Source organism: Columba livia, chromosome 2 (genome assembly GCF_036013475.1).
Source record: "Columba livia isolate bColLiv1 breed racing homer chromosome 2, bColLiv1.pat.W.v2, whole genome shotgun sequence".
Lineage (NCBI taxonomy): Eukaryota > Metazoa > Chordata > Aves > Columbiformes > Columbidae > Columba > Columba livia.
In genome coordinates this window covers 24,682,574-24,708,992 of record NC_088603.1, presented here as the reverse complement: position 1 = coordinate 24,708,992, position 26,419 = coordinate 24,682,574, and the positions used below count along the sequence as shown (strand labels likewise).

Genomic DNA, 26,419 nt, shown 5'->3' with positions numbered 1-26,419 from the left:
GAGAAGACTGGCCCTCCCAAAAGAACTAAATCATATTTTCAAAAATGATGAAGGCATTTTCCACATTTTAAAAACAAAAACCGCTAGAAAACATGTGAGAAGAACTGGGACCTCCTCTTGAGAAGCAGCAAACCATGGTGTCAAGCCAGCTATGTCATGAATTTATGCCCTGAATTGAGTGATGACATGCCAAAATAACGTGGCAATTTCCTTAGAAACAGCATTTAAAAAGAGAGGCCTGGATAAAATTGCCTCTGCAGCATATCAGAATTTGTCTTTGCAGGCTTCAATAGTGATCAGATAAGGTGTGCAGAATTCCTTTCAGATATTACTTCACATTTGTCTTCCACAACTTTCAAAGCATGCTCAGGATTTTCATTATTTTCAAATATAAGTACAAAAACTGACAGGCAGCAGCATTTTAGACAGTGAAAAGGCAATGCTGCTGCCCCTTTTAACATTTAGAATCACAGAATGTTCCTCTTGTTCACTGTCCAAAGTAAACAATTTCAAAGCTTCTCAAAACAATACACTTAACTGGGTCAAGGATTTCACTTATCATCTGAAGTCCATCCTGCCAATAACACCATTAGTTTCTATTAAGGACAATGCTGACTATAACATTCCTATTTTCTAACTTACAAGCCGTCTTTCTTCTTAAACTAACTCGCTCTCTTCCAGTTTCTCATCCAAAAAATCTTCAGAGAAAGGACAGAAGACTTGAAGCCTCTCTAATTATCACACTGAGCTAGTTTACTCTAGGCAAATCACCAACAGCTGATGGACAGTTTTCTAATTTATGGAAATTCAGCATTTTAATGTTACATAATCTCTTCTAGTAATTTTCTGATTTTATATGCAACGTGGGCAAAAGAAAAATTAGTCCAAATTGTTTTCCATGGCATATAGTAGAAGTCTGTACATTATAAAAAGTACAAATGAGCCAGAAATTACAAAAAAGCTAATATAATGTGTCATTCTGCCTTTTATAAAACATCACGTATCAGCATTACCAAAATAAATATATTTATAAAAATGTCCATTTATAAGAAAGTAGAGAAGATTAGAAATTATTTAATGCTCTAATGCATCATTAAGAACACATAATATTGATGAATACAAAGTAACCAATTACTTAATTGGCTTCACTAGGGATAATCCTGATGATGCCACGTAGAGAACAAAAGAGTACAATAACACTATATTCTCAAATTCTTCTGTTGTATTTAGATACAATAAATGTTCTAAATATGACACATTTAAAAGAGTCAATTAACATAAAATCTGCCACTCTGATTTCAATGTGTTTATTTTATACAGAGTTTTACCACTGTCTGGACTTGAGACTGAGTTCATAATTCAAGCAAGTGCTAGGCCTGGGAGTATTTCTGCAAAGAAAAATCAGTAGACAGTAACTGGACTATGCTTTTATTTGTGATACACATTTCAAGAAACTATTTTTTATGAAGAAAAATAACTCTCAATTGTCAAATATTTATTTACGCAAAAAGCTCCAGGCTTGATGATCAAACCTTGAGAAGATCTAATTAGACCTACTCTGCAGTGATATTAATGTCACAAACAGGCATCTACAACCCCAAACAGACCATAGCGGCCTAATGAAACCAGGCTCTTCCAGAATTTTCCTTTGAAGAAACCTGACAGAGACACATTCACTGTAAGTTTAGTTTCCTCTGATTATTCTACCAACGAGTAACTAATTCCACATCTAGGGAAACACTTCTTTTAATCAGTGTCATAAAAGATAGTTCCATGTAAACATGGTTTATCCTATATTTTTCTTACTTAAAAGGACTTATGTTTGTAGTTTATAAAAACTACTTACAGCTCCACTAAAGCCCTAAGGTGCAAATACTCCAGGGACTAACATGGCCCTTCAGTTTCTCTTTATGACTCCCACCATGTTCTAACTTCCATTCGAAACAGAAGTTACCTTCTTTTAGAAGAAGCCAGTGGATTAAAGATACTTCATAATGCTGACAATTATTAAGGCTGAAAAACAGAAGATCAAAGAGTTCCAAGAGAGATGAAGGATTTAAATTATTAATTAGTGTTGTCACTGGAACTCGGGGATCCTGTTCTTCACAGGACTCCAGGTAGTCTCACACAATGTCGCAGCCCTCACTTGAACAGGAGCAGGTTAGCAGAATCGGAGCATTTACCTCCAGGTCCATCGTCCCTACCTCCCACCCTACATCATTCAGTCCAAACTCATCAGCTGCTTGTCCAAGTGCATGGCCTGCACTTGCCTCATGCCTGCTGGAAGCAAATCACTTGGGACGGGCAGCAGGAGAGCAATGCACAGCTCTGGTCCTCCTCCATATACCTTGAATCTCCTTTGGGCTGCTGATGTTCATTCAAAGAACTTGTTTTCACATAAAGAGGATTTGAAGACAAACATAGTGATATCACTCATAAGTCAAGTGGCCTCTTACAACCCTGCTGCACAACGACAATCACAGGGGACCTTCTGAGAGATGCCATTCCACAGCTAACTGGAAAATACATTGGTGCATAATGGCATTTATTTGGCAAATTGCTTCACCATTTGCTCTACCATTCAAACCCTGCATATATGTGTCAGTGCCAACAAATTACTATCCAACAACTTTTAACACTTATACCCAATATAACTATGTTCTATCCTAGTTTTTCTACCACATTTTCCTTTGCAATTTGGGTAAGTAACAGAATAGATTTTCTTTCCTCAGTTTTGTATCCTGCCACAAGAGATAACGATGCTAAGTCACTTCTGTAAACTGCTTTGCATGTTGAAGAACAGCATATATAATGTAATGGTCTCTTTATAGATCCAACTGTAGAGGAAAAAAAATCTCCCAATATTTCTTTTAAACACTAAGGAATACACTCAGTAAGTGGTCAACGTAGTCAACAATTCGTTTTCTAGTTAGAATCTTAGTACCTTATTTTAGTAGTTATAGTACTTTAGTAACTTTTTCCACCATTTGGCATTTTAGTTCAACTTCCAGTTTCCATGAGTTTTGCATCTAGTTCAACTTGAAGATCCTGTTTTTGTTAAAGATTTACAATGCTAGAGATCTTTTTAAAAGCATCCATGTACATACTTCATAAACCTATGTCATGACATTGAGATGTGTAGTAGAAAGCAGCTTACAAAAATCAGTTGAGCACATTAGTTAAAAAACAAAGGGGGTGGGGAAAGAAGAAAGAAAATGGGGAAGCCCTAATAGGTAACCATAAAATGCTTTTTCATAATCATGAATGTATATTTACAGACATCTGGTATACCCAGATTAAAATAATTTCATTTGTAGATGAACACTGATTTCACACAGTTTGCAAGAAATACAGGAAAACATACAGAAAGTTTAGGTCACTAATGCAACACAAATCAGAGCAATTTTGAAATGTTCAGTCTAAATAAATTGGCCAAAAGATGAAAAAAATCTTATCTGTGAACTGGACTGGTGCACATGAAATGTATCAGGGAGTATATGAACATAACACCTCACATGGGCATGGAGTAAAGACAGGAAAATTACCAAAATGTGACAGCATGACAGACAAAACCATGGCAAGTTCTTCAGGCCATTCAAAGCCTATGGAACTTGCAATAGATTGCACATAAAACAAAATAAAAGACAATGAAAGTGTCATGGAGGTTTCATAAAAGGAATTGGCTTCAATGAATATGAACATAAAATGACCTGACTACCTGAAAAAATACCTTTCATCTTTGAGTACACATTGGAATCACCTTGAACAGATACACATACAAAACCAGATTTCAAACAGGAACAGGTAAGATACCTCGACTGAAGAACTACTCTACACCTCTGCAGCCTTCAAGCTCTCCTTGACAGCATCAGCTTCTACTGTGCTCTGCTCAGTATTCTACCAACTTGTCATATTAATAGATAAAAGGGATAGGCACCAGAATTAGGACAAGCATTTTATTAGGGATAAATTGAAATGATGTAATTTTGTGGCAGGAAAATTAGGCAAAAATATGTTGATTGAGCTCTCTCTTACAAATACTACACATTTTTTCAATACTGTGAGCACATGCAACATAATAGTGGTGCCACCAAAAGTAAAGGTATGCTAAAAGTCACATGGACAAGCAAGAAGCAGGGCAGGAGCAGTGGAGATGCCATTGGCTTGCCTCTCAAAACACAGACACACGCTGTGAAAGCAGCAGTCACAGATCACATTGCTGTAACCGAGGTAATCTTTTTTAATTCTTTGCCTTGAAGGGCAATTGAACACAGTGGGAGGAGAGGATGGAAACCCTGCCAACTCATACTATTGCCAAAAGCACAGGTTTTTCCCTTAAGTGCAATATGCAGAGCTCCCAGGCCTCTGCACTGCTGCATAAGGGGCTCTGGTTGGCAGCAGCTCCCCTGTGCCATCACCAGCTTCATCTCCAGACTCTCGTAACTCACATCAACATTTATGTGCCACAGATCAAGCCAGATGCCATTGCTGTACATTCAGGTAAATTTATAATCAAGCTCAAGAGAGAGAAGGTCAATGGCAGCAGGAAGATATACGTGTTGATACAGCCAGACAGCACTTTTTCAGCTCAACCGCACAATGAAACGATGTAGGAATGAAAAAGGCACCTATTGTATGGAAAATGTTCAAGGTGCTAGCCAAACACAGAGTAAATGGAACTTGCATCATTTTTTACAGCGTTATCAGTATATTACTAGGCCTTCTAAATTTTACATTAAAAAAAAACAGAAATCACTTCAAAGTGGTCTGATTTTCATGCAGTAAATAGCCTCTTGGGATTTTATACAACAAAGTAACATGTGAGAATCCAGGCTGAACGAAAGTAGAAAATGAACATGCCAAGATGAGTTTCATTACTCACGCCTGATGTGCAACACGTGAAATCAAATAGATTTGCCTATTGATGCAACCGTCAGCCAGAAACAAATGGTAGCTTGGCTATTTCTCCAATAAACAAAAAAGCCCAGCCTAAGAGAATACTGCTTCGCTTTCCTCAATAACACAGTCTTGTTCACTCTGCTGCTTCCTCACCCCAGGGAATCATTTTTATCTGACTACAAAAAGAGAAATCCATCATCTAGTAAGAGGAATTAACCCACTTCATTTCACTTTCCTGGGATACTGCTGCAAATACTCCAACAGACAGAAAAGTTTGATAGGAAATCAAGGGCTTGCTACCACTGACTGTGCTCCAAGTTAGAATAAGCCAGGCTTGGCCTGAAAGCATGTTACTGCACACATTATTTTAAATTTTAGGAAAGGAATGGCCAATTTTCTGTCTTTGGAGGCAGGTATGTACCTTTTAGTCTTTCCAAACAGTAAGCTAAGTTCACAAATTTTTTATTCTATCAGGGGAAATAATTTAAAAAGCTGAAATATATCTCAGGAAATGCACTAAAAAAATACGCAAACCCCACTACTTGCCATATGCAGCTGATGATAAATATTAAGCATGATAATTCTGAGTACAAAGCATCATTCAAAACAGATTAGTCTGACCTTTAATTCTCCATCTTCAACTACAGTTAAGGACACATCTCAGTAACATTTTGGCAAAATGAGAAAGCCAAGCATTAGAGTTGATTAAGAATTAGGGATTCTCAAAGATTTTTACCTAAATGCACTTGTACAAGTATTACCAGCTTTTCCAAATACACATCATGTCTGCATTCTGTGGTGTGCCATGAGGGCTTAATCCTTCAGCAGCCAAAACTGGGCACATGTCAAAACAAACAGCCCTCTTTCGACCTGTTTTGCTCATTTTACTTCCCTCTGAGCCTGTAGCCAGGGGAGTACAGTGATGCATATCACAGTCTCATCCTATGCACCTACACCAGATGCTAGAAAAAACTTCCTGTACCTATCTATTCCTCTATCATTTTAGATAAAGCTATAAACAGTCAGAGCCAATCTGCCAGAAAAGCAGCAGTATAGTTAAGCTGTCATGGAATGGCTGGAGCCAATGCTGGCCCAACCATTCCCCACCACCTGTCCATCTATCTTCCCCAATACGATGTTGTTGCAGTGATGGTCTCTCTTCTTTGGGGCCAGAGGTTCCTCAGTTTCTCATGGGGACAGAAGAAGTAACAGGGCCACATTATCTCAACCAACAACTCCTTTTCAACAAGCAGACAGCCCCTTTAGTGTTCCCCCTGTTCTTAAGGAATAACCTCATCCTGTTATGTAGTTCAACTGTTTCTCTAGTTCAAGAGTAAGAAGTCTGGACTGGGCAAGTTGAATCTGGGTGGTGCTGTGTCATATGGGAATTATTCAATTCTTAGCTAGGAAAAAAAAATGCCAAACAAAAGCCTCTCTTCTGTGCCTGGGAAGATCATGGAACAGATCTTCCTAGAAACTATGCTAAGGCACACGGAGGACAGGGAGGTGATTTGGGACAGCCAGCCTGGTTTCATCAAGGGTAAGTACTGCCTGACCAACCTAGTGGCCTTCTATGATGGAGTGACTACATCAGTGGACAAGAGAATAGCTAGGGATATTGTCTGCCTGGACTTTGACATGGTCCTTTGACATGGTCCCTGATAACATCCTTCTCTAAATTGGAGAGAGATGAATTTGATAGATGGACTGTTCGGTGGATAAAGAATTGGATGGATAATCACATCCAGAGAATAGTGGTCAATGGCTCAACATCTGGATGAAGAACAGCAGTGAGTGGTGTCCCTCAGGGGTCTGTACTAGGACCAGTATTGTTTAGTATCCTCATCAGGAACATAGACAGTGGGATTGAGTGGACCCTCAGCAAGTTTGCAGATAACTCCAAGCTGAGTGGTGCAGTTGACACACCTGAGGTATGGGATGGCATCCAGAGTGACCTGGACAAGTTTGAGAAGTGGGCCCCTGCAAACCTCATGCGGTTCAACAAGGCCAAGTGCAAGGTCCTGCACCTGGGTAGCAGCAACTCATGGTATTACTAGAAGCTGAGAGATGAAGGGATTGACAGCAGCCCTCCAGAGAAGGACTTGGGGGTAGTGGTGCATGAAACGCTGAACATGAGCCAGCAATGTGTGCTTGCAGCCCAGAAAGCTGACCCGTATCTTGGGCTGCATCGAAAGGGCTGTGGCCAGCAGGTCAAGGGAGGTGATTCTATCCCTTTACTCCGCTCTGCTGAGACTCTACCTGGAGTCTTGCATCTAGCTCTGTGGTCCTCAGCACAGGAAAGACATGGACCTGTTGGAGACGGTCCAGAGGAGGCCACAAAAATCATCAGAGGGCTGGAAGAGCTCTCCTGTGAGGACAGGCTGAGAGAGTTGGGGTTGTTCAGCTTGGAAAAGAGAAGGCTCCAGGGAGACCTTATTGCAGCCTTTCAGTACTCGGGTGCCCATAAGAAAGAAGGGGACAGACTTTTTAGCAGGGCCTGTTACAACAGAATATGGGGTAATGATTTTAAACTAAGGAAGGGTAGATTTAGACTAGATATAAGGAAGAAATTTTTTACAATGAGGTGGTAAAACACTGGCCCAGGTTGCCCAGAGAGGTGGTGGATGCCCCATCCCTGGAAACATTCAGGGCTGGACGGGGCTCTGAGCAACCTGATCTGGTTGAAGATGTCCCTGCTCATTGCAAGGGGAGAGGGATGGACTAGATAACCTTTGAAGGTCCCTTCCAACCCAAACTATTCTACAATTCTATGAAAATTAAGAAGGTGATGGAATATTAGTATAACATTAAGAATATTACTATAACATTAGGAATATTCTCTGTGTTTGCATTCTTATCTACATCCTAATAACACACATTTTTTTCAAAATTCATTTTAAAGACCTTGCAAAAAATGTTACGAAGCAGCAGAATAAAGTATATATATATTATAATTCACCCTTCTGTAGAGCTTGTTATTTATAATGGAGAAATGTAGAACCCAGTAATTTCAATTTATTATTCAACTACCATTAAAATCATTAAAATCATATTTCTTACACATCTGCAGTCAGCTCTAATAAAACAAACTAATATTTCTAATCAATCTATGTTTCATAACACATTCACAAATCACCACTAAATGAAATAGCTACAAGGAAGTGCTTTGCTTTGTTTTTAACTTTCAGACTGTTCCACTGATTGACAGGACATGTAGTAGTCCTGTTGGCTTAGTTCAGACTTACAGAAAGCCAAGGTATATGGGATAACTATCACTGGATACATGCTGTGATTTTCAAAGGGTTTTAGTAGTAAGGCACAAGCTGAAATCCATACGTTTTTCTCATATTACGTAGACCCCAATAAAAAGCTTACATATGTATAATGTCTGGAATTTATGGTGATGTGTGACTGAACCATTAACAATACGATGTAACTCCATTTTCTTGAAGAAAGCTGCCAGTGAAAGACAATACATGCACGGGCATGGCAGATGTGTAAATACTTCTCTTACATTTAGAACGTGTTTCTATTCATATCAGCTGCCATTACGCTCATCAGTCTCAAAGCTACTGAGAGATGAGGACACTACTCATCCTGATTTATTACAAATACTCAGTGAAAAAAGTATTTTTCAGTACCTACCCAACACAATGACCTTGTAAAATGTTAACATGTATTTCTTCGTTTCAGTAGTTATTCTGTCCCATGACTGCCATGATATTCTTTCTGCTGGGAATGGTAAGTTGCCTCAACTATCATTCACAAGACAATGTTTTTAAAGAAAGATACGGCATGTAGCCAATCCCTCTCTCAGAACTGCTTTATTATTATTGAAAATTTGAACATGAAAATTTCATTAAATATACAAATTTGCAGAAGACCTTCTGCTTGACAAAACATAACTTTCAACTGAAGCACTAGCTCAATAAATATATTGTAAGTGTGTTTACTGATTTACTTTATACAATAGAGAGGCACTTAGGGCATTGGAGCTAAAAAACTTGCAAAAAATGACATTAAATTGGCTGGAAAAAAAAATTGACCTGAACACTGTAGATTATTTTGAGCCGGAGTAGTTGCAACAATTGTAAATAAACTCTTGTAAACAAACCAATCCTTCAGTAGTCCAAAATTCCATTAATTCCCTTTATGTTATTTTATTCAAGCTTTTTAATAATGACAAACAAAACAACAGCAACTTATTGCATATATTCAGCATTGCTCTCAGAACATCAGAAGAATCTACTTGAGAGTACATTGTGCTTTTACCCCTAGTGCAACCTTAAAGTGCAAACAAAATATCAGATTAACAACCTGGGATCTCACATTTTTCTGATGGAAAGGTAGTATGTTACCTATGTGACATGGTCTCAGCCTCTTTCATTAGACCACCTGGCAGTTAGTAGCACTGTGCATTCATTCGTCACGATCTTTGTATAAGTGTTGCAACAAGAGTTAATATTTTCTGCTTACCTTCATTTCTACACAAAATAAAATTTAAAAAAATCACTTACTTGCTTTTCCCTTTGTATACTGTTGCATAAGACCCTTCTCCAAGTTTTTCCAGTTTTTCGTATGAATCTGCTTTTCCAAACTTAGGGCTTGTAGGCTAGACAAAACAAAAAAAGATGGCCTTTCAGCATGTATTGCACCTGCACAATATTAACAGCTTTGATTCAGCCTTTAGAGACCAAATGTCATAATCAAAACTCATAGACTTGCATGTTTTCAGCAGCCAACAATAAAAAAAAAAAATTAATAGCAGAGCTAATGAAACAATATAATAGGCTACTCAATAAAACATCATTCAACACCGCAGATGGTGGTTGCTGATATCAACCATACACTTACATCCCTGGAACTATCAAAAGGATTTTGTTCTTAATCAAAGAGACTTTTCTGGGTTTTTTTTTTCACATATAACACTTCATACAGGGAAAAAGATCATTAACAACTAAGCCATCTTATCTTTGTTAAGAGATCTAAGCAACAATCTTAATCTGCCCTACAAAATCAATTTTAAAGAGTTGCCTAGTTTTTTTAGGCTAAAGTCCATCCAAAAGCATTGCTCTAAGTAATTAATGTCTCGTACATCAAACATTGTTCAGATAGTGGTCAAAATACTACAAGAAAGCATCAATAATGAGAGTATCTTGATTCTGAATTATGTTTACAGTCTTCAAATTATGGATATAATCACACTATGCTTTTAGTAGCATGTATATGCAGCATAGTTGAATGAAGTCCTGTAACCTTAATATCTGCTGCCTAAGTGAGGGGTCTAAAACTGCATCAACCAAACAAGTGATTCTTGCTCAAAGGACCAGATAGCTCAGCTGGCCTTTGTGATGGACTGGTACTGTCTGCACTTTTACACAGCCCTGGGAGAGAACACCACAACACTGCAAAAACAGGAATTCACCTGACATGAAATCTTTCCTATTAAGTTCTCAGAAAATGTTTTGAGTTTTTTGAAGGCATCATATTTCCCCAAATTTCCCCATTTTTCAGATGTCTAGAAGGAAAGAGCCTTTCATTCCCCATCCCCCCACCAAAACCAGAAGGACACTGCAAAAAGTGACCTGCAGCTGCCCTCAGCGTTATCTACATATATTTTAGACTGCAGTGCTCAGATGTCCTGTACCTAAACTGCCAAAAGAGTACAAAGCAGAAATTCTGGAGGGTCAGCACTGATGCTCATATTACATACAGTGACTGATTTGTTAGTACGCTTGTTATAACATTATAAAGAAAAGCAGCCAGGCAAATCTAGCATGTTTAGGGCTGAATTCAAGTGGAAGACTCTCAAGCAGCTGCACACAGTGTACACATACATTTAGGATCTTACGCCTGATTTACAAAAAGTGCTGAAGTTTCAGGTTTTTGAAAGGAAACAAACATTACAGTACAGGACACACCTGTGTATAAAGTCCTTTAAAACCAGGGTCAAAAGTTTTAAATCAACTGAGCCTAAAAAATTACTTCTATTTAAACAGACAAGAACATCTCAGGTAAGATGACTTGGTACCTTATACCTCTCCACTACACTCAATTAACTATTAGCCAGAAAATGCAAAAATTCTCTTACTCAACTATTCTACATTTGTCCTAAACCAAAATTCTGGCACTTTGGCATATATATACCATTTTTAAACTAATATCCCAGCTTTCTATTGAATAGCAGCAGGATATACACAGGTATGTTTGCAAAATTGAGCCCTTTCATCTCCTTCTAATACCGAAAACAACCATTATTTTGCTATTCAATTCCAAAGTGTTAATAGACTGATGAAAATTTGCTATATGGGAACTCTTCGATATTTTTCCTCTTGCATTGTTTGGAACAATTCATTATAGATAGCAGTAACATTCTCAGTTCCCAATCTGTGCTTGAAAAATTCATTCTAGCTTGTTAGAAACAATTTTTTTATTTTTTTAATCACCATTTCATTACACATGTCACTAATAGAAATGAATAAAATATTTATTCAAGTAACCTAATTTGAGCATCCAATTATGGACTAATGCAACATTACAAAACTATAGAAAAAAGTGGTTATGTTTTTAAGTGTCTCCCTTATAATGAAGAGGGTTGGCAAAGTATTTCCCAAATGGCAGGCTGCAGTGAACACACAGTGAGTAGCTTTGTTTAGAGTGGAAATGCTGCCCTAGTTAACAGTTCACTGTTGGTTTCATCATAGCATGAAAGAAAAAGGACAGAGTTTATACATGTGTTTCACATCCATTCCTATTTTCACACTGTGATTTGCTTTATTTTATATCACTGGAAACCATAATATAAAGGTCACAACAGCTTGTAATGCCTTAAGATCTTGATAGGAAACAGGATACCTTTAATCCATTACCACACAGTAGATCATCTACAGTAATTATTCCTGCAACCTCAAGCTCATTTCTCTGTAGCCCAGCTGCCAGAAGCACAGATTGAAGGTCAAGTCTTTTCACTCATTCTCCTCCTGGAAGCTGTTGCATCCTCACCAAGAACAGGCAAAACACTAAAGCTGGCGTTGGCAGTATGGGGAGGAAAGCTCAACCTGATGGTGCTGAAGAGGTGATGGTTTCCACTATCTTGTCCTCAGGGGCAACACCACGCAGGGCCCAGGGCTCAGCTCTAGAGTAGGAAGGCTGACCTGCCACCCTCCTCAAGCAGCCCAGACCACTTATCCAGTTCCTGCTCATGCTGGGCAAGAGCAGACCAGAAAAAAACAGAAGCCAAACACATAAGCCACCCATGTGCAGTAACACCCCGTGGCCCATGCTCTCCTCTTTCCAAGGTACAGCACCTCTGTGGTGGAGCTCAGCTCTTGTCCACCTGGATCATCAGATGGGATCGCCCATGTTCTCACACTATTAGACCTCCCTTTGTGGAAATACATATTATTGTTCCTTCAATTGTCATCTTTAAAAACTTCCAGTTTTTGAAAGTCTCTGGTATAGAAAAGCACTTCAGAGCACCTTACCCCAAAAATTTAAATAAATTCTGAGGCAGCAGAAGACTTCGCAAATGAATTTGCATGGCATTTCTTAATGAAACACCAAGACAGATCTCACTCAGCACATGCAATTACTTTAGTAAATGGAGGGACAAATTTACCATTTCTCCAGCATTTTCTGATTTATTTTTTTTTTATGAAGCCTCACACATTAGTTCAAACCTACAATTACAAATTGCTTACAAAGGTAGTAATTTCAGATACTACTTACCTTACCTTTTGTTTCGGAACTATAAAGGAGGTGAAGACTGATGGAGACAATGCAAAGATATGAAAATTTTAAGCTTCAAAGGATGTAAATAAAAGACTACAGAATGGATCTAAATAATTTGAAGTTCTATATGACTGCTGAAAATTATAACCATTTCAGCCTACTTTACTTTGTTATTGCACTCCCTTTCCATAAAGTTATTTTTTCAGATTCATGGCCATGAATTTTGTTATTCAGATTTCTCCACATTATGCTATCATTTTCAACCATTTCTGTTAAAAACATATGCCTTGACTAAAATACATGTAGCAAGTGAGATCTATAGATGTACAGTGTTTGCATCAGTCACTGGCATATCTCACAAGCAGCAAACTCACAACCAGTTCCCCTGTATTTTAGAAAGCTGGTGCAACCCTCCCATTTGACCCAGACAAGATTTCGCAACAGAATAGAGTATTAACTTTACCCTAATTTCAGCTAATTTTGGCAGAATGCAGACATTGTGACAGATGTTTGTTCAAAGCTACTTTTTGAAGACCTGACATTACAACATTTCTACCACTGTTAATTTTCCTTTCTTCTTACTCCTCCTTGCTGTGTTTTAACCCTCTAAAACACCAAAATAGAATCAGAGAATTATTTAGGTTGGAAAAGACCTTTATGATCACCCAGTTCAATCATTAACACTGCCAAGTCCACCTCTGAACTATGTCCCTAAGAACCTCATCTACACGTCTTTTAAACACCTCCAGGGATGGTGACTCAACCACTTCCCTGGGCAGCCTGTTCCAATGCCCGAGAACACTTCCTGCAAATAAGTTTTTCCTAATACCCAATCTAAATCTCCCTTGGTGCAACTTGAGGCCATTTCCTCTCATTGTATCACTTGCTACTCGGGAGAAGAGACCAACACCTTCCATGCTACAACCTCCTTTCAGGTAGTTGTAGACAGCGATAAGGTCTCCCCTCAGCCTCCTTTTCTCCAGGCTAAACAGCCCCAGTTCCTCAGCTGCTCCTCATCAGACTTATGCTCCAAACCCTCCACCAACTTTGTTGCTCTTCTCCGCACTCTCTGCAGCAACTCAAGGTTTTTCTTGTAATGAGGGGCCCAAAATTGAACACAGGATTTGAGGTGTGGCCTCACCAGTGCCGAGTACAGGGGGATGATCCCTTCCCTAGTCCTGCTGGCCACACTGTTTCTGATACAAGCCAGGATGTTATTGACCATCTTGGCCACCTGGGCACACTGCTGGCTCATATTCAGCTGGCTTTTGACCAAAACATGTCATGACATAACGTGACTGTGATAAAAGGACAATCTTCACCATGTCTGAAAACTGGTTATTTACTGAATATGTTAATTTTTTGTTTAGTTAATTAAAGCCTTCAAATCTTTTCTAGGAAAATTTCATCATTATTTGTTGGATACAAGCCAAAGCGAGATCTCAGTGGGACTACTTAGGCATAACGAAGCCTGTTGTTCAGCATTAGAGCTTTGTATTTGCTACAAAAAAATGAACTTTCAAAGCTAAGAAAAAAATAAAACACAGGTGCATGTGCAACTGAGACTGAACTATTTAAGGGGCAAAAATTAAATAGACAGTAAACAACCAGTCAGCAAGAAATTGATACTACTGGAAAATCACTGGAAAGTGAATTTTCATGCTAGGGAGAAATATTCTGGACAACTCAAACAGGAAAGACAGATAAATAACTAAGACAGAAGGGAGTAAAGACCCTCATGCCTCTGAAGAGCGGAGCATAATCCCAAGTCACTGTGAAAGTCAGCACAGGTTGTAGTGGATCATGTTATCCCCAAGAGGACACTGGCAACTGGCATGTAGAATGGTGCATGTTCCCTTCAGGAAACGCATTGGGAGTTTCGCTTGTTTGCCTTTATGCGTCACTTTCTTTGAAAACAATATATCTATCAAGGTATTTCTCTTATTAGTCTACATTTTTTCCAGTGCAAGACCAGTCTAAGGGCAACACTGAACATGGGGAGTGAGCATCTTTATCAGCACAGCTTACAGTAACCAAGATTAGATATTTTTTTTTCCCTCTGATTAAGGAAATACAGATCATAGTAACAAGGATAGAAAGAGTATGCCAAAATGGTGAATACAGAAATAGAACAAGCTAGTATTTCAAACTGACATGAGAGTATTAAAAATAACAGAGAGAAAAAAAGAAATGAGAGGAAACTGTCTCTTCTGACCCGGTCATTTCAAATAGCCATTTTATAGAAACAGACTGCAGAAAGGATAACAGGTTTAATCCCAGATCTTGCACTATGAGTCCTTGCACTACCTTACCATGTGAATACTTCTCTTTCTTGGAAATTTTCAAAAGCCATGTAGTAAAGAAAGCTTTAATGGAAAATTACACTGAAAATCACCTGACTATTCTTATAGAAGCTGTGTGGGTTATGTTCTCATGCATTTTTCATAACTGCAAAACAGCTTGTGAATGTCACACTTAACTGGCACACTCCTGAGCCTAAGTTTTAAATAGCTTTTTTTTTTTTCTTTTTCTGAAACTGCCGGATATTAAACTTCAATATAAACCTATCCTCAAGGGGAAAATACTATGTTCACAGTATCACTGTAAATTATTGAAAATCAAAACTGAAGATCTGTTTTGTTATATGCCTCCAAAGAAATAAATTCATTACTAGAAAAACTTGAAAGTAAAACATAGGCCAAGAGGCTTAACTGAGATTAAATCACAAGAATGGAAGATATTGCGGTTTTTTAACCAATGTATATTTTGTCTTCTTCGACACAACAGTAAAGTTTCTTTTACAAAACCATTCACATGTTTCACAGTAATTAGCTCCCATTCTTAAGGTTTTATCCTATGTACAATAACAGGTCAGTTTGATCACGCTTTTTTCTTTCTGTTTTAAACCTTGCAAGTTGGACTGTTTTCTAGGGCAATGTTCAAGGGAAACAAAGATGTTCAACAATCAACAACTGAGTATTAATCCGAGCTGTACCACTGTTTGATCCTGTCCTGTTGCTGGAGTCTTTCTAACCTTATAACATGCAGCCCTAAATTAAGAACTACCTGAGCAAGAGCAACCATAGAGCTCTTTGTTAAAGGGCTGGGTGCCATGTTTATAGCTGTTCACTTGTTCTCCAGGCTACTAAAGCACAGGAACTGGACCAACTGTCACAGTATATCTCCAGGTTAATGACTATTAAAGCTACCCTTGTGCCAGAACAGAAAAATCCACTCTCTGCACTGAACTCTGAAATGATCTTGCCTCAGTAAAAAGTATCAACCAGGCAGGAAGGATGCAGTTACCTTAGTAATTAACAGGTTCCTAAAACTGGGGAAGGTTGCATCCACCTGAAGAGGAAGACAGGCAAGAACAGCACACCAAGCATTTAGGCAGACAGAAATGATGCCTACCTTTTAGACAAAAATCTGACTTTAGTGTCTGCTTTAAAACTAGATTTCTTATGCAACTGATTTACGTGTTAATAGGATCAGTTCATGCAGGACTGAAAATTAATAGAGGTTACAGAAACAGAGGAGAAGCTGCTCTCCCAAAAAGAGGCCAGAGACAATGCAGTAATCTATCACTTACTGAATAATTTTTATCTGAATGTTTACATTTATTTAATATCACATTTATGTGAGTTAGTAGAAGATTAGTGTTTTGCTACATTTAGTTTTTGAAAAGTAATCAAAAGGTAAGATCCATGGCTAAGGTGTATGTATTAAGTCATTCAAAGAGAACAAACTGATGTGTATTACTAAGTAACTAAACCTTGACCAGATAACTACCTTATAAAACTTGCAATATTCTATTTACATACTGTGCAAAACTACTATTTTAGTGTATAAATATGTACACTGAATACAAAAGAACTTCACCTTGCACTGGAGAAAAATAAATAAGGCCACATGCCTAAAGGGTGCGGATCTCAAATAAAACTTTCATAGGATTAGAGGCAAACCACCTGCCAAAGTCAGTGTTATTTTGGGAAGAATGAGATGTGTTTGTTTTTAAGTTGTGGGGTTTTGGGTTTGGGTTTTTTTTTGTTTGGGCTTGTTTGGTTGGTTTTTGGGGGGTGTGTTTGTTTTTTGTTTTGGTTTGGGGTTTTGGGGTTTTTTTGGTCCAGTTTATTTCGTAGTTTTGACATTTCTTCAGTTAGGGAGAAAAGAAAAGCAAGTTTCTTCCCTTGAAAAGCAAAAGACTCAGAAAAAGATTTTTATGAAGATAGAAATAGATAGACAAGTACACACATCTATAGCTATGTGTATATAATATATATACACATATATATATATTGTGTTGGGCTGGATCAAAGGTTTGCCAAGCGAAGTTCGCTTCTTCTAACAGTGGCTGACAGGTGATACACAGGAAGGCAAACACCTCCTTCACTACCTCCAAGGTCAATATTATCCATTATTCTGATGTGATAAAAGGATAAGCTTGTTCTGCTGGAAATTTCATACCAGAACAACAGCAGTTTCAACAAGCTTAAACAGTTTGGAAATCACACTCATAGATGTTTTATTATGTTGAAAAGAAAGGGGGAAGAAAATGCAATGCAATGTGACTGTTTTACATAAAGAGTATGTAAATGTCAGGTGGAAAGACTCTAAGTGTAAAAATTGTCTTGTAAGAACAAAAAAATAGCATGCTAACTTCTGTCTGTATGCTTCTGCACTAATTAACGACACAGGACTTCTACCAGGTTGCAACGAGGTGTAACATTAACTGCAGAAAACTACTTCATGTTCAAGAGCAAATTATTTATTTTCCAAGTGACAATCTGTGGCAGAGACAAGGTTTTCCAGCTTCCCCAAACCTGTGTGTGTGCCATCTTTCCCATCACAAAGTGTAGAGCATTTAGAAGGTACCAAAAACACAAAACGGATAACATGCCACCTGTGGAGTATTATTTCATAATCTTCACCAAACACTGAAGCTGATATCTATCAGAGAGCTAATGAGGCTTATGAGACTAATCAAAACAGAACCTAATGCTCCAGGTCTTTCAGGTTGCATCTTGAAAAGTGTTATTTCTGAGATAGACAAAGGACTTTCACCTGAGCAGAAGCAGTGATATGGAAACTGCAAGCCTCATCCACGTACCTAAGACATCACTTCCCCACCTGATGTCTACAGAGGACTTTAAACAATGAAAGGGAAGAGACTGAACAGAAGCGTATTTCTAATTCAGTTCCTCTAGTAATCAAGTGTAGAAAGTACAAACTGAAGGTAGCATACATCTATTAGAGTAGCTTTGAAAAAAAGGTTATAGAAAGCAGAGTCAAAACTGAAACATAACTACACAACTGTAGCCAGTACAACCCAGAGGGCATAGCATGCTCAAGAACATTTACAGAAACTGAAATGCCCATTCAGACTGGTATCATGTATATAGCAGAAGAGTTTCCAGATAATCAAGTTATAGCTCAATAAGGGAGAATATGTAGCAGTCCTCTGACATGGAAGAAAAATAATAATCAGAAGAGGAAGCAGGAAAGGCATCTGCTACACAACATCAGGACTAGAAAAAAATGAAACTCAAAACTCTTTGTCAATTCAAGTGTAATTCAAAACCAGAGAATGACAAATTCCTGCAACTAACCACACAGGCATATGCTCAGTGCACCAGAACACCTCCTGCCTGAGGCAACGGATTTGGGCTCTGAGCATCTGAACTTAGGTCCAGGCAGGACCATGAGTGACCTGCAATCAGCAGAGGGCTAACACCAGCTTTTGATGGCAAGTTCTGCTCTTCCTTATTCATTGACATGAACATGTGTAATAATCATAAATTATTCCTTGCCAGATGTTCTTCAGAGGACTCTTTGTGGGGAAGGGTCAAAAACTGACTAACAATGCCTTCAAGCAGAAGGAAGAAGTGAGTTGAATGAACAGACCTATAAAAATCAGGGAGAATTACGGGAAGTTAAGAAATCAGAATTGTGTTTCAGGAAATTCCTATGCATCTGCTTTAACACGAGACAACCCTAGCAAGTCTGTGTGAGTCAGCATAGGAAAACATTAGCTAAAGTATATGTTCATATAAATAATAGCTCAGGCTCTAACCAGCAGCATACTGGTAGAGGAAGCATTAAATCTACATGAGAAAATACTGGGATCACAGGAGATTGCACAGACCAGTAGAGTACCAGGTCTCTGGAAAAGAACAAGATGCCAATAACACAGTTTCAAAAAAAAAGCCTGTTTCAAATTTCAGGAAATAAAGCAAATAAAAAACTTTGGTTTTAACAGAAAAGAATTACATAAAGCATTAACAGAAATCAGTAATAGTTTCTAGGAGGAACAAGATAAAAAGCAAAGATAGGGAGTGAGTTAATACAGCAAAAAACTTATGGAAGAACTTAAAAAAAAAAAAAAAAAGGTAATTTAAATTGACAGTTATGGTGCCAAACGATAACCAGGCATCACACACAAATAAACATGGTGCAAACTGCTCCATCCATCCTTAACAACTGTAAAAGTTTTAAGGTAAGAACTCCTTGTTACGGGCTCATCTGGAACACACTGGAGACATCTTTGGCAGCAGCTATATAATGCCAGGCAATGATGAGAAAGCATTTTGTTTTTGCTATGGGTGGTTACACTTTAAAATGTAACCTTTTCTAAAAAGGACAGTCCCCTGGAGGCACAACATCTTATCTGTTAAATTCACATGGGTTAAACAAAGCTCATCTATAGAAAATGAATTTCTGTCGTTTTTTCTTAGAAGCTTGACAGGATTGAGTCAAAATTCTGTAGGGAGGTCAGAAGATGTTCAGAAGATAAAGCAAAACAAAACAAAAAAAAAAAAAAAAGAAAGAAAAGAAAAAAGGCAATCAACCTTTTAAATTATTTCATGCCAACTAAGATTCAAAGTGTTACATCCATTCTGCTTAGATCTATAGTCTTCAACTCAAAGGTCACATTTATTATGGATTTTTCTTGCCAAAGCATAACAGAAATAGTTTTTCGATAATTTTGAAAGTCTTTGTGGGAAATCTGTTCTGGGCATTATTCATGAAAGGTATGACATTTTATTTATCTAGTTTCTTTCAAAATACTTGAGAATAAAACAACAATGATGATGTATTGTCAAGCCCTTCTCAGTCGTTTCTCTCCCTTCTCTCTTTTACACACACACACACAGTTTCTGACATGGAAATAAATGTCAGTTTTACTACTTGATTTTAAAAACAGAATTTTAAATATAAACAAACTTTGTCAGATCTGATATGTTTCTCTAAAACCTAAATTTAAAAGTCAAAAAGACAATTCATGTGGTTTCCTAAACTTCACGGGAAATAATTCCTCTTCATAAATAAGCAATCCTCTGCAAAATTTGCAACATAAACATTATAGCAGCTCTAATGCCATATCAGGATCAGGAGGGGAAAATGCTTGGAAATCCCATAAGACACCCTAGATAGTATCTGAGAGGAATTTTAAAATACTTTTTTTTTTTTCCAAGTTCTGTTTTTATATTCTATTTCATATATAACACTACAAATATTTATGGGAAGCATCTTAAATAGCAGCCACAAGGATTTGGGTTGTTTCCAAGGAACCAATTCCTTCTTAAGAAAGAAAACCTTTCTCTGGTGTTTTTAATTCCACCACATGCAGGTGTCAGAACTGTGCACTTACAGAGCTGGGGCTGGAGTGCCGCCTGACTTTAGGTGATTCCTTCCCTGCAGATGAAGTTTTGAAGTTAATGCAAGCGTTGTTCTCCGAATGAACCCTCTTGACTTGATTAGCTGGTTTCTCAAATGGATCAAAACTACTCTGCGTCCTCTGAACCCGGACTTTTTTATCTTCAGGAATTGTATCCAGAGGTTTGATCACTGAATCCATCCCCTGGCAGTTCCGTGTAGACATCTTTGTGACACATATCTGAAAGGAAAAAAACCAGCATTCATTGACTATAACAGGCTTAAAGTCTGTGTCGATCCATATATCAACCAGCATAAAAAAGGCAGTGGACTTCATAAGCATTTATTTTCTATTTCTACATTAAAATTGCAAACACCACATGCATTTTACATGGGGATGCACTTTACATAGGGGAAACATACCACAGTCATAACAATAAAAAGCCTATCTTTGTATAGTGTACTAAAAGATCCTGAAAAAGACAGAAAAGCAACATAGATAAAATTCATACATTTGTGTTTTCTTATACGATGAATTCTTGTCAACAATATCACTTCACTACTTTTTCCAATCTAGCCACCGGTATCCACAAGCAGTATTGACTTCCATTTGTTTAAAATTGGATGAGACTTAGCTTAAATAAATGATGGTAGTCTGTGTGTACATTTCGATGCTGGTCTGCCAAAGATCTAATACCAATATATTATTTTATTTTTAAATAATGCTTATACAGTGTTGTTATTATTATTATCACCATATGTCTCAGGAAATCAAATCAGTAAATCAATTCCCAGGCTGTGAAACGTGAGACTGCAGCTTAATGGCACACTAAAGTGGAGAAGTTCAGTTCTTTGTTACTGTGAAGTATGACTCTGCCAGCCCTGAAGACTGCAGTTTGCTGCTTAAGCTACCAAAATACGCTATTGCTAGTTCAAAAGAACTAAATGAGCAAAACAGCAAGCTTAGATACTCCAGTCATGTACATTTATGATTTAAAATTTAATACACTTCAACATATAAGACCTTTTTTGAAATCACACAGTTGGTGGGGGGGTTGTATTTGAGGCCTCAGCTTCTCTTGTTACCCATAAGAGACAACTTTTACTTGGGAAGAAAATAAATAATTTTAGCTTTCAAGCAACAGGGAAAAGCTACAAAGTGTGATGCAAGCAGACCCAAGAGGCTGCTTAAATCATAAGGCAAATCAAAAGAATCTACAATGTACTTTTTCAAATATATTTGCCAGTATTTAAGGATAGATGGTGTTAATTTGCTGTCAACCGTACTGTTCACATACAGACAATTTTAAAGTCTAATGTTCCATTCAAGCACTTACAATCTAACCATTTTTGAAAACTTGTTGTCATAAAATAGTTAACATGAAAAAATAAATATTTACCATTACACATAACTCAAAGTATCGCCAATACAAACTTTTCCAAGAAATTATTCTTTGCCATTACCCTTGAGGAATTCTTTGCCTTGAAAGCCATGTTATTTCAATTGTTTATAGAAATACCAGGTGGCTATACCTTGTGTTTTCGATATTTTGTGGGTTTGATGATCCACTGTAACAGTAGATCAAAGATTTCTTTTGTACATTAAAAATGTAAAGTACACTTCCTGCACAGTGCCATCTGGGCAAACGATCACACACCAGGTCAATTCTAATGAAGGACACTACTAGCATTACAAACCAGGCTTTACAAAGGTTCACATTTCTTCTCATTAAAGTGGCTCTCAAGACTAAAACTTAACCAAGGTTTAACTGAGAAAAGGAATAGCCCCCCTTCATAACAAATGATAATTCCCTCTCAGGCCAAAATTAAGGCAATTATGTAATTTGGTCTATTACTTCAGAGAGAAAAGATATATTACTTCAGAGAGAAAAGATAAAGAGCTGCTGCACAAAGAATATTTAATTAGCCTTCTTGTAGAACTAATTGGCTTCTTTTCCCTTAAACAACTTACATGCACAGACATGCACCCACATACTTCCCACTGTCCTCTCCAGATCCGTGTTCTTGCTCCCAACAAAGATGTTTTAATATAATGTAAACTGAAATTACTATTAAAATAGCAGTGCTTTCATTCAACATGGTTGCAAATAAATCAGTGTTTCTCAGCCTATGAAATCCTATGATCTAGAAAACAAGGGCAGGAGATAGGGACAAAAAGTTCAAAAGCTGTATTTGCTTTGCTTTCAAATTACCAAAGCTACCTGTGACAGCTTAAAATGTTCGGAATCCACAGCTACAAACATACTATAGATAATGCTTCCATGAGTGCTGCTTCTAGTTTCTTTTTCCACAGGAAAAATCTCCATGCCCAGCTCTAATGTGGGCTGAGAAAGCATTAAATTAAAAAAAAAGGGGGGGGTGGGGGTGGGGGGAAGACATCTGTTCCTATTGATCATCTCTACTGGAAGCAGTACTAGTTCAGAATGAGATATTGAAGGGAGACTACTTCATCTTCAGATAACTTGACCAAATCTGGAGTAGGGTAAAATCCCCACAATCATCTTCTAATAGCCAGCTTCAGACTAAAACCAAGCCGTATATCAAACAGTCCCCTGCTCAGAAGTCAAACGCCGCGCTGGCGGCACAGGCTGAACACCATTGGCACCAGTGGAAAAGACTGAAGAGTGCAGAGAAGCACAAAAGCAAGGGGACTCCCCACACTCCTCTGGCCACTCTGCAACCACAGCGCTTCTGCCCGTGCTGGCATGAGCTGTCATTCATCACTTCCCTCTCACCTCCATTGATAGTTCCCTCACAGTAATAAAACATTCTCTCCAAGCAACTGCTGACCACAGTGCACTGTGAAGCCAACAGAGCTGAGTTTATGCTGTTGTTGAAGGTTAAGCATTTCCAATTCTTCTACCCTGCCTATAAAACTCTGAAGAGAAATGATATTTAAGCGGTTGTTTTTCTGCCATTGATTGGCCAAGTCCAACTTGACACTCAAACTCTGCTCAGTGAACTCTGAAAGGAGCAGGTCTAAAATGTCAGTCATGACCGCTGGTTGTAACTTCAAAATTACACAGCTAATTTCAGGTAATTTCAGGTTACCCTCCACCAGCAAGAGCTCAGCTACCCATAGCCTTGCTTTGCCTCGGGCCGTGGGTGCCCTGACCTGCCACTCCTGTGCGCCAGCTAATGGCAGGACTTTATAGTGACTCATCATGTAAAAAAGCAACAGTGTACTGAGCAAGACTGATGCATAACATATTTTGGAGATTTTCCTGCACATACAAATTATCTCAGATCTCACCAGCATGACCAGATCACATTTTGGGAACAGTATAGGTTTGAATTTTTCTATTACACTAATTCAGCCTTTGAAGTATCATTTTTCTCTTGTACTGTATAACAAGTGATTCTTATAAATTTCAGTGTCTCAAATGATATATACAAATACTTAGCACCAGAAGCTCTTAGACCAGTAAACCACTGTCTACCACCTGCCAATTCCTTGCTGGTAGTCAAGAGAAGCCTAACCTAGCCTCTCACTTACAGCTTTCTTTTTCCCTAAGACAGTAAGGACCCTTTTCCAGCTAAAGCATCGTATTCGTTACAAAGGACACAGGTTCATCTTCAGCCTCTTTTAGACGAGCCCGTGTGATTCTCTGCACTAATCAGAATTTTCCTCTGCATCCATTTTGCTATCTCTAAGACAGGACCTTTCTTTTTACCCCATTTCATCTGTTTATCTGCATAACACACAGGTTCTTCAGAGTGTGGACTATTCTTTTACTAACCCTACACACAAAACTACCCTTGTGTACTCTAATGAAGATGATAATCCAGAAAGTAGTGGAAATTATCTCTTGCCAGTGCAGCCTCAAAACTGCATGATTTTGTTGAATATCTGCATTAGCTACAGTTACCAAAAAAAAAAAACAACCACCCAAGAGTAAGAGCCTGGCCCTTGCTCTATTAACCTATGCAATGCTGTACTTAAAACAGTGGAGCCCAGACACTCATTGAGATGCTGTAAATGCCACCACAGCCTAAAACCAATGCTACATGAAGATGTGATCAATGGCATCTTAACTATTACAAGAACTTATCTCAAACGTATATAGAGACAATACAGGTGACATCGTGGTTTGTCAGATACAAGATGACAAATATGTTTCATAAAATGCAATCAAGAGACAGAAGAGGCTAGAATTTTTCAGTATGAATGCAATATACATTTAAAGAAACTTCTGTCTATCAAACAGCATAAGCCCTTAAGCAGTTTTAATTACTGTTTCTTTAACAAAAGTCATCATACAAGTAAACACTAACGTTTGTCAACACTTTTAAGTGATTCTTTGCCATTCTGGAGTTACTGCCATGATTTGGTATTAATACTTCACAAACAACATTCAAAGCGTAACTTTCAGAAGTATTAAGTATTTCAGAAGCTATTTGGCTTTTAAAAGTGATGCAATGAAATCACAGTTATCACTTTCAGAAGAGGTATTTCTGCCAGAAAATCTCACAATTATGGGCAGCAGAGGAACTGGATCTTCATTTATGCTCTCTCTCTTCTTTACAGGAAACAGGATTTAAAAATAGGCCAATCAACACATTTAACAACTACAGATCATTACAAGAAGAACAGGTAATATGCCAAAAAGCTGTCTCATGTAAGGATTGTTCAAGCAGATATCACCATCCTTTCAAACCTTATATCAGATAGTAAAGGCTCAAGGAACTGAATAACCGATTCACCACCTCTGACTTTGGGCACATTTGGTGGCCCCAGATATGGAAACTTGAGGGTACAGGTGCTTTGTGCCACTTACAGTCCTGCCTGGCAGGAATCTCAACAGTGGTACCCTGGAAAAGCAGGCTGAAAAACAGATGTTAGCAAAAATGGCAACAGAGGGGCACGAACAAGGGGTAGAAGATAAATTAATATATATTTATGTATTTCCTACATGGAAAAAAGGTAAAACAATGCAATGGTAATGGTATGTACGGTATTCACACCAGAGAACTTCACATGTAGGACATTCATCCCCCAAGTGTCTGCTTTGATTATGAGATGAAAGTCCTGGAAAACCTAAACTAGGCTCCAACACCCAACGTGCCTTTGGAAAGAATCTTGTCCTTCTCCACAGAGAACAGAGAGGTCCTACAGAAACTAATTTTTTGTATTTAAAGTTACTGTTTGGAAAAGCACTTCCAAAGTAGCATTTGGAAATTGTCCAGGGACTTTGTGTCTTTGTGGGCAAGGATTTAATCTGAAAATAGCAATGACTGTTCCTACCCATCGAGGTAACTGTATTAGTAGTTGAGAGTTCCTGACCCCAGCCTTCAAGAAAAGATGTCTGTGAGCCCAGGGGTGATCCAAGAGAAGCACATGTCTATGAAAATCCTGCCCATTACATTTCTTACACAAGCATCATTAATGTTAAATACACAGTTGTGTTTCTCCAAGTTGTTCCATGTTCTGCTGCTAAACAGCTAGGCTAATACACCAACTAGTCACCAGGGCAACCACTGGTATCTCGCACATTCTTCACACCCTGATGACTGAAATAAACCCACTTTTTAAATTTGTCCACAACTATTTACTCAGTCTCAACTAAAAAGGTAAGACTAAAAGAAAGATGATGAGACAGAAGTAATTTTGCCACTTAAAACCTACAGCATAGTCACTGCAGTTGACTGAAGGGTTCTTCTCTACTTTTGAAAGAAATAGCAAAGGGACGCTTTACCTAGAAAATCAGAATATTCATGTCAATTCCAATATTCCTTGTGCTGTCACAGATTGTAGAAATGTAAAGCAAAATAAAAATTAGCCCCACAAATGTTAGTATAATTGGGTATTAAAAGTTATTTTAGTGTTGCTCTGTGGTTTTCTTTATTATAAAATAAAAAAGTGACTACCACATATCTGGAACATTAAAGAAAGGGCACTTCAAAAATCCTCATCTTAGAACCACACAAAAGCATAGCATAGTTTGCAACCTTCTTAGTTGCTGATCAGAATCAGAAGACCGACAGACAACAAAACAGCTTTGACTGTCTTTTTTCCCCTCTTTCCCACTTGGTCTCACAGTCAGTGTGAGATGATCCCGAAGCTTCTCTAGGATAAACAACCGTAGTGATCATTCTATCAGTAAGGATCACT

The 26,419-nt window shown here is 38.0% G+C and overlaps 1 protein-coding gene across 3 annotated transcripts in view; it reads right to left on the bottom strand.

Moving 5' to 3' along the window:
• The window catches only part of CDK14 (cyclin dependent kinase 14), a 319,525-nt gene that overhangs the window by 216,602 nt on the left and 76,504 nt on the right, over nt 1–26,419 (bottom strand). For all 3 annotated transcript variants that reach the window (XM_013367818.3, XM_021290955.2, XM_021290954.2), the window contains 2 exons: nt 20,282–20,527; nt 9,417–9,511 (listed from right to left, as the gene is read on the bottom strand). In XM_013367818.3, the coding sequence (XP_013223272.1) occupies nt 9,417–9,511; nt 20,282–20,527 (341 nt within the window). The remainder of the gene's footprint in view (nt 1–9,416; nt 9,512–20,281; nt 20,528–26,419) is intronic.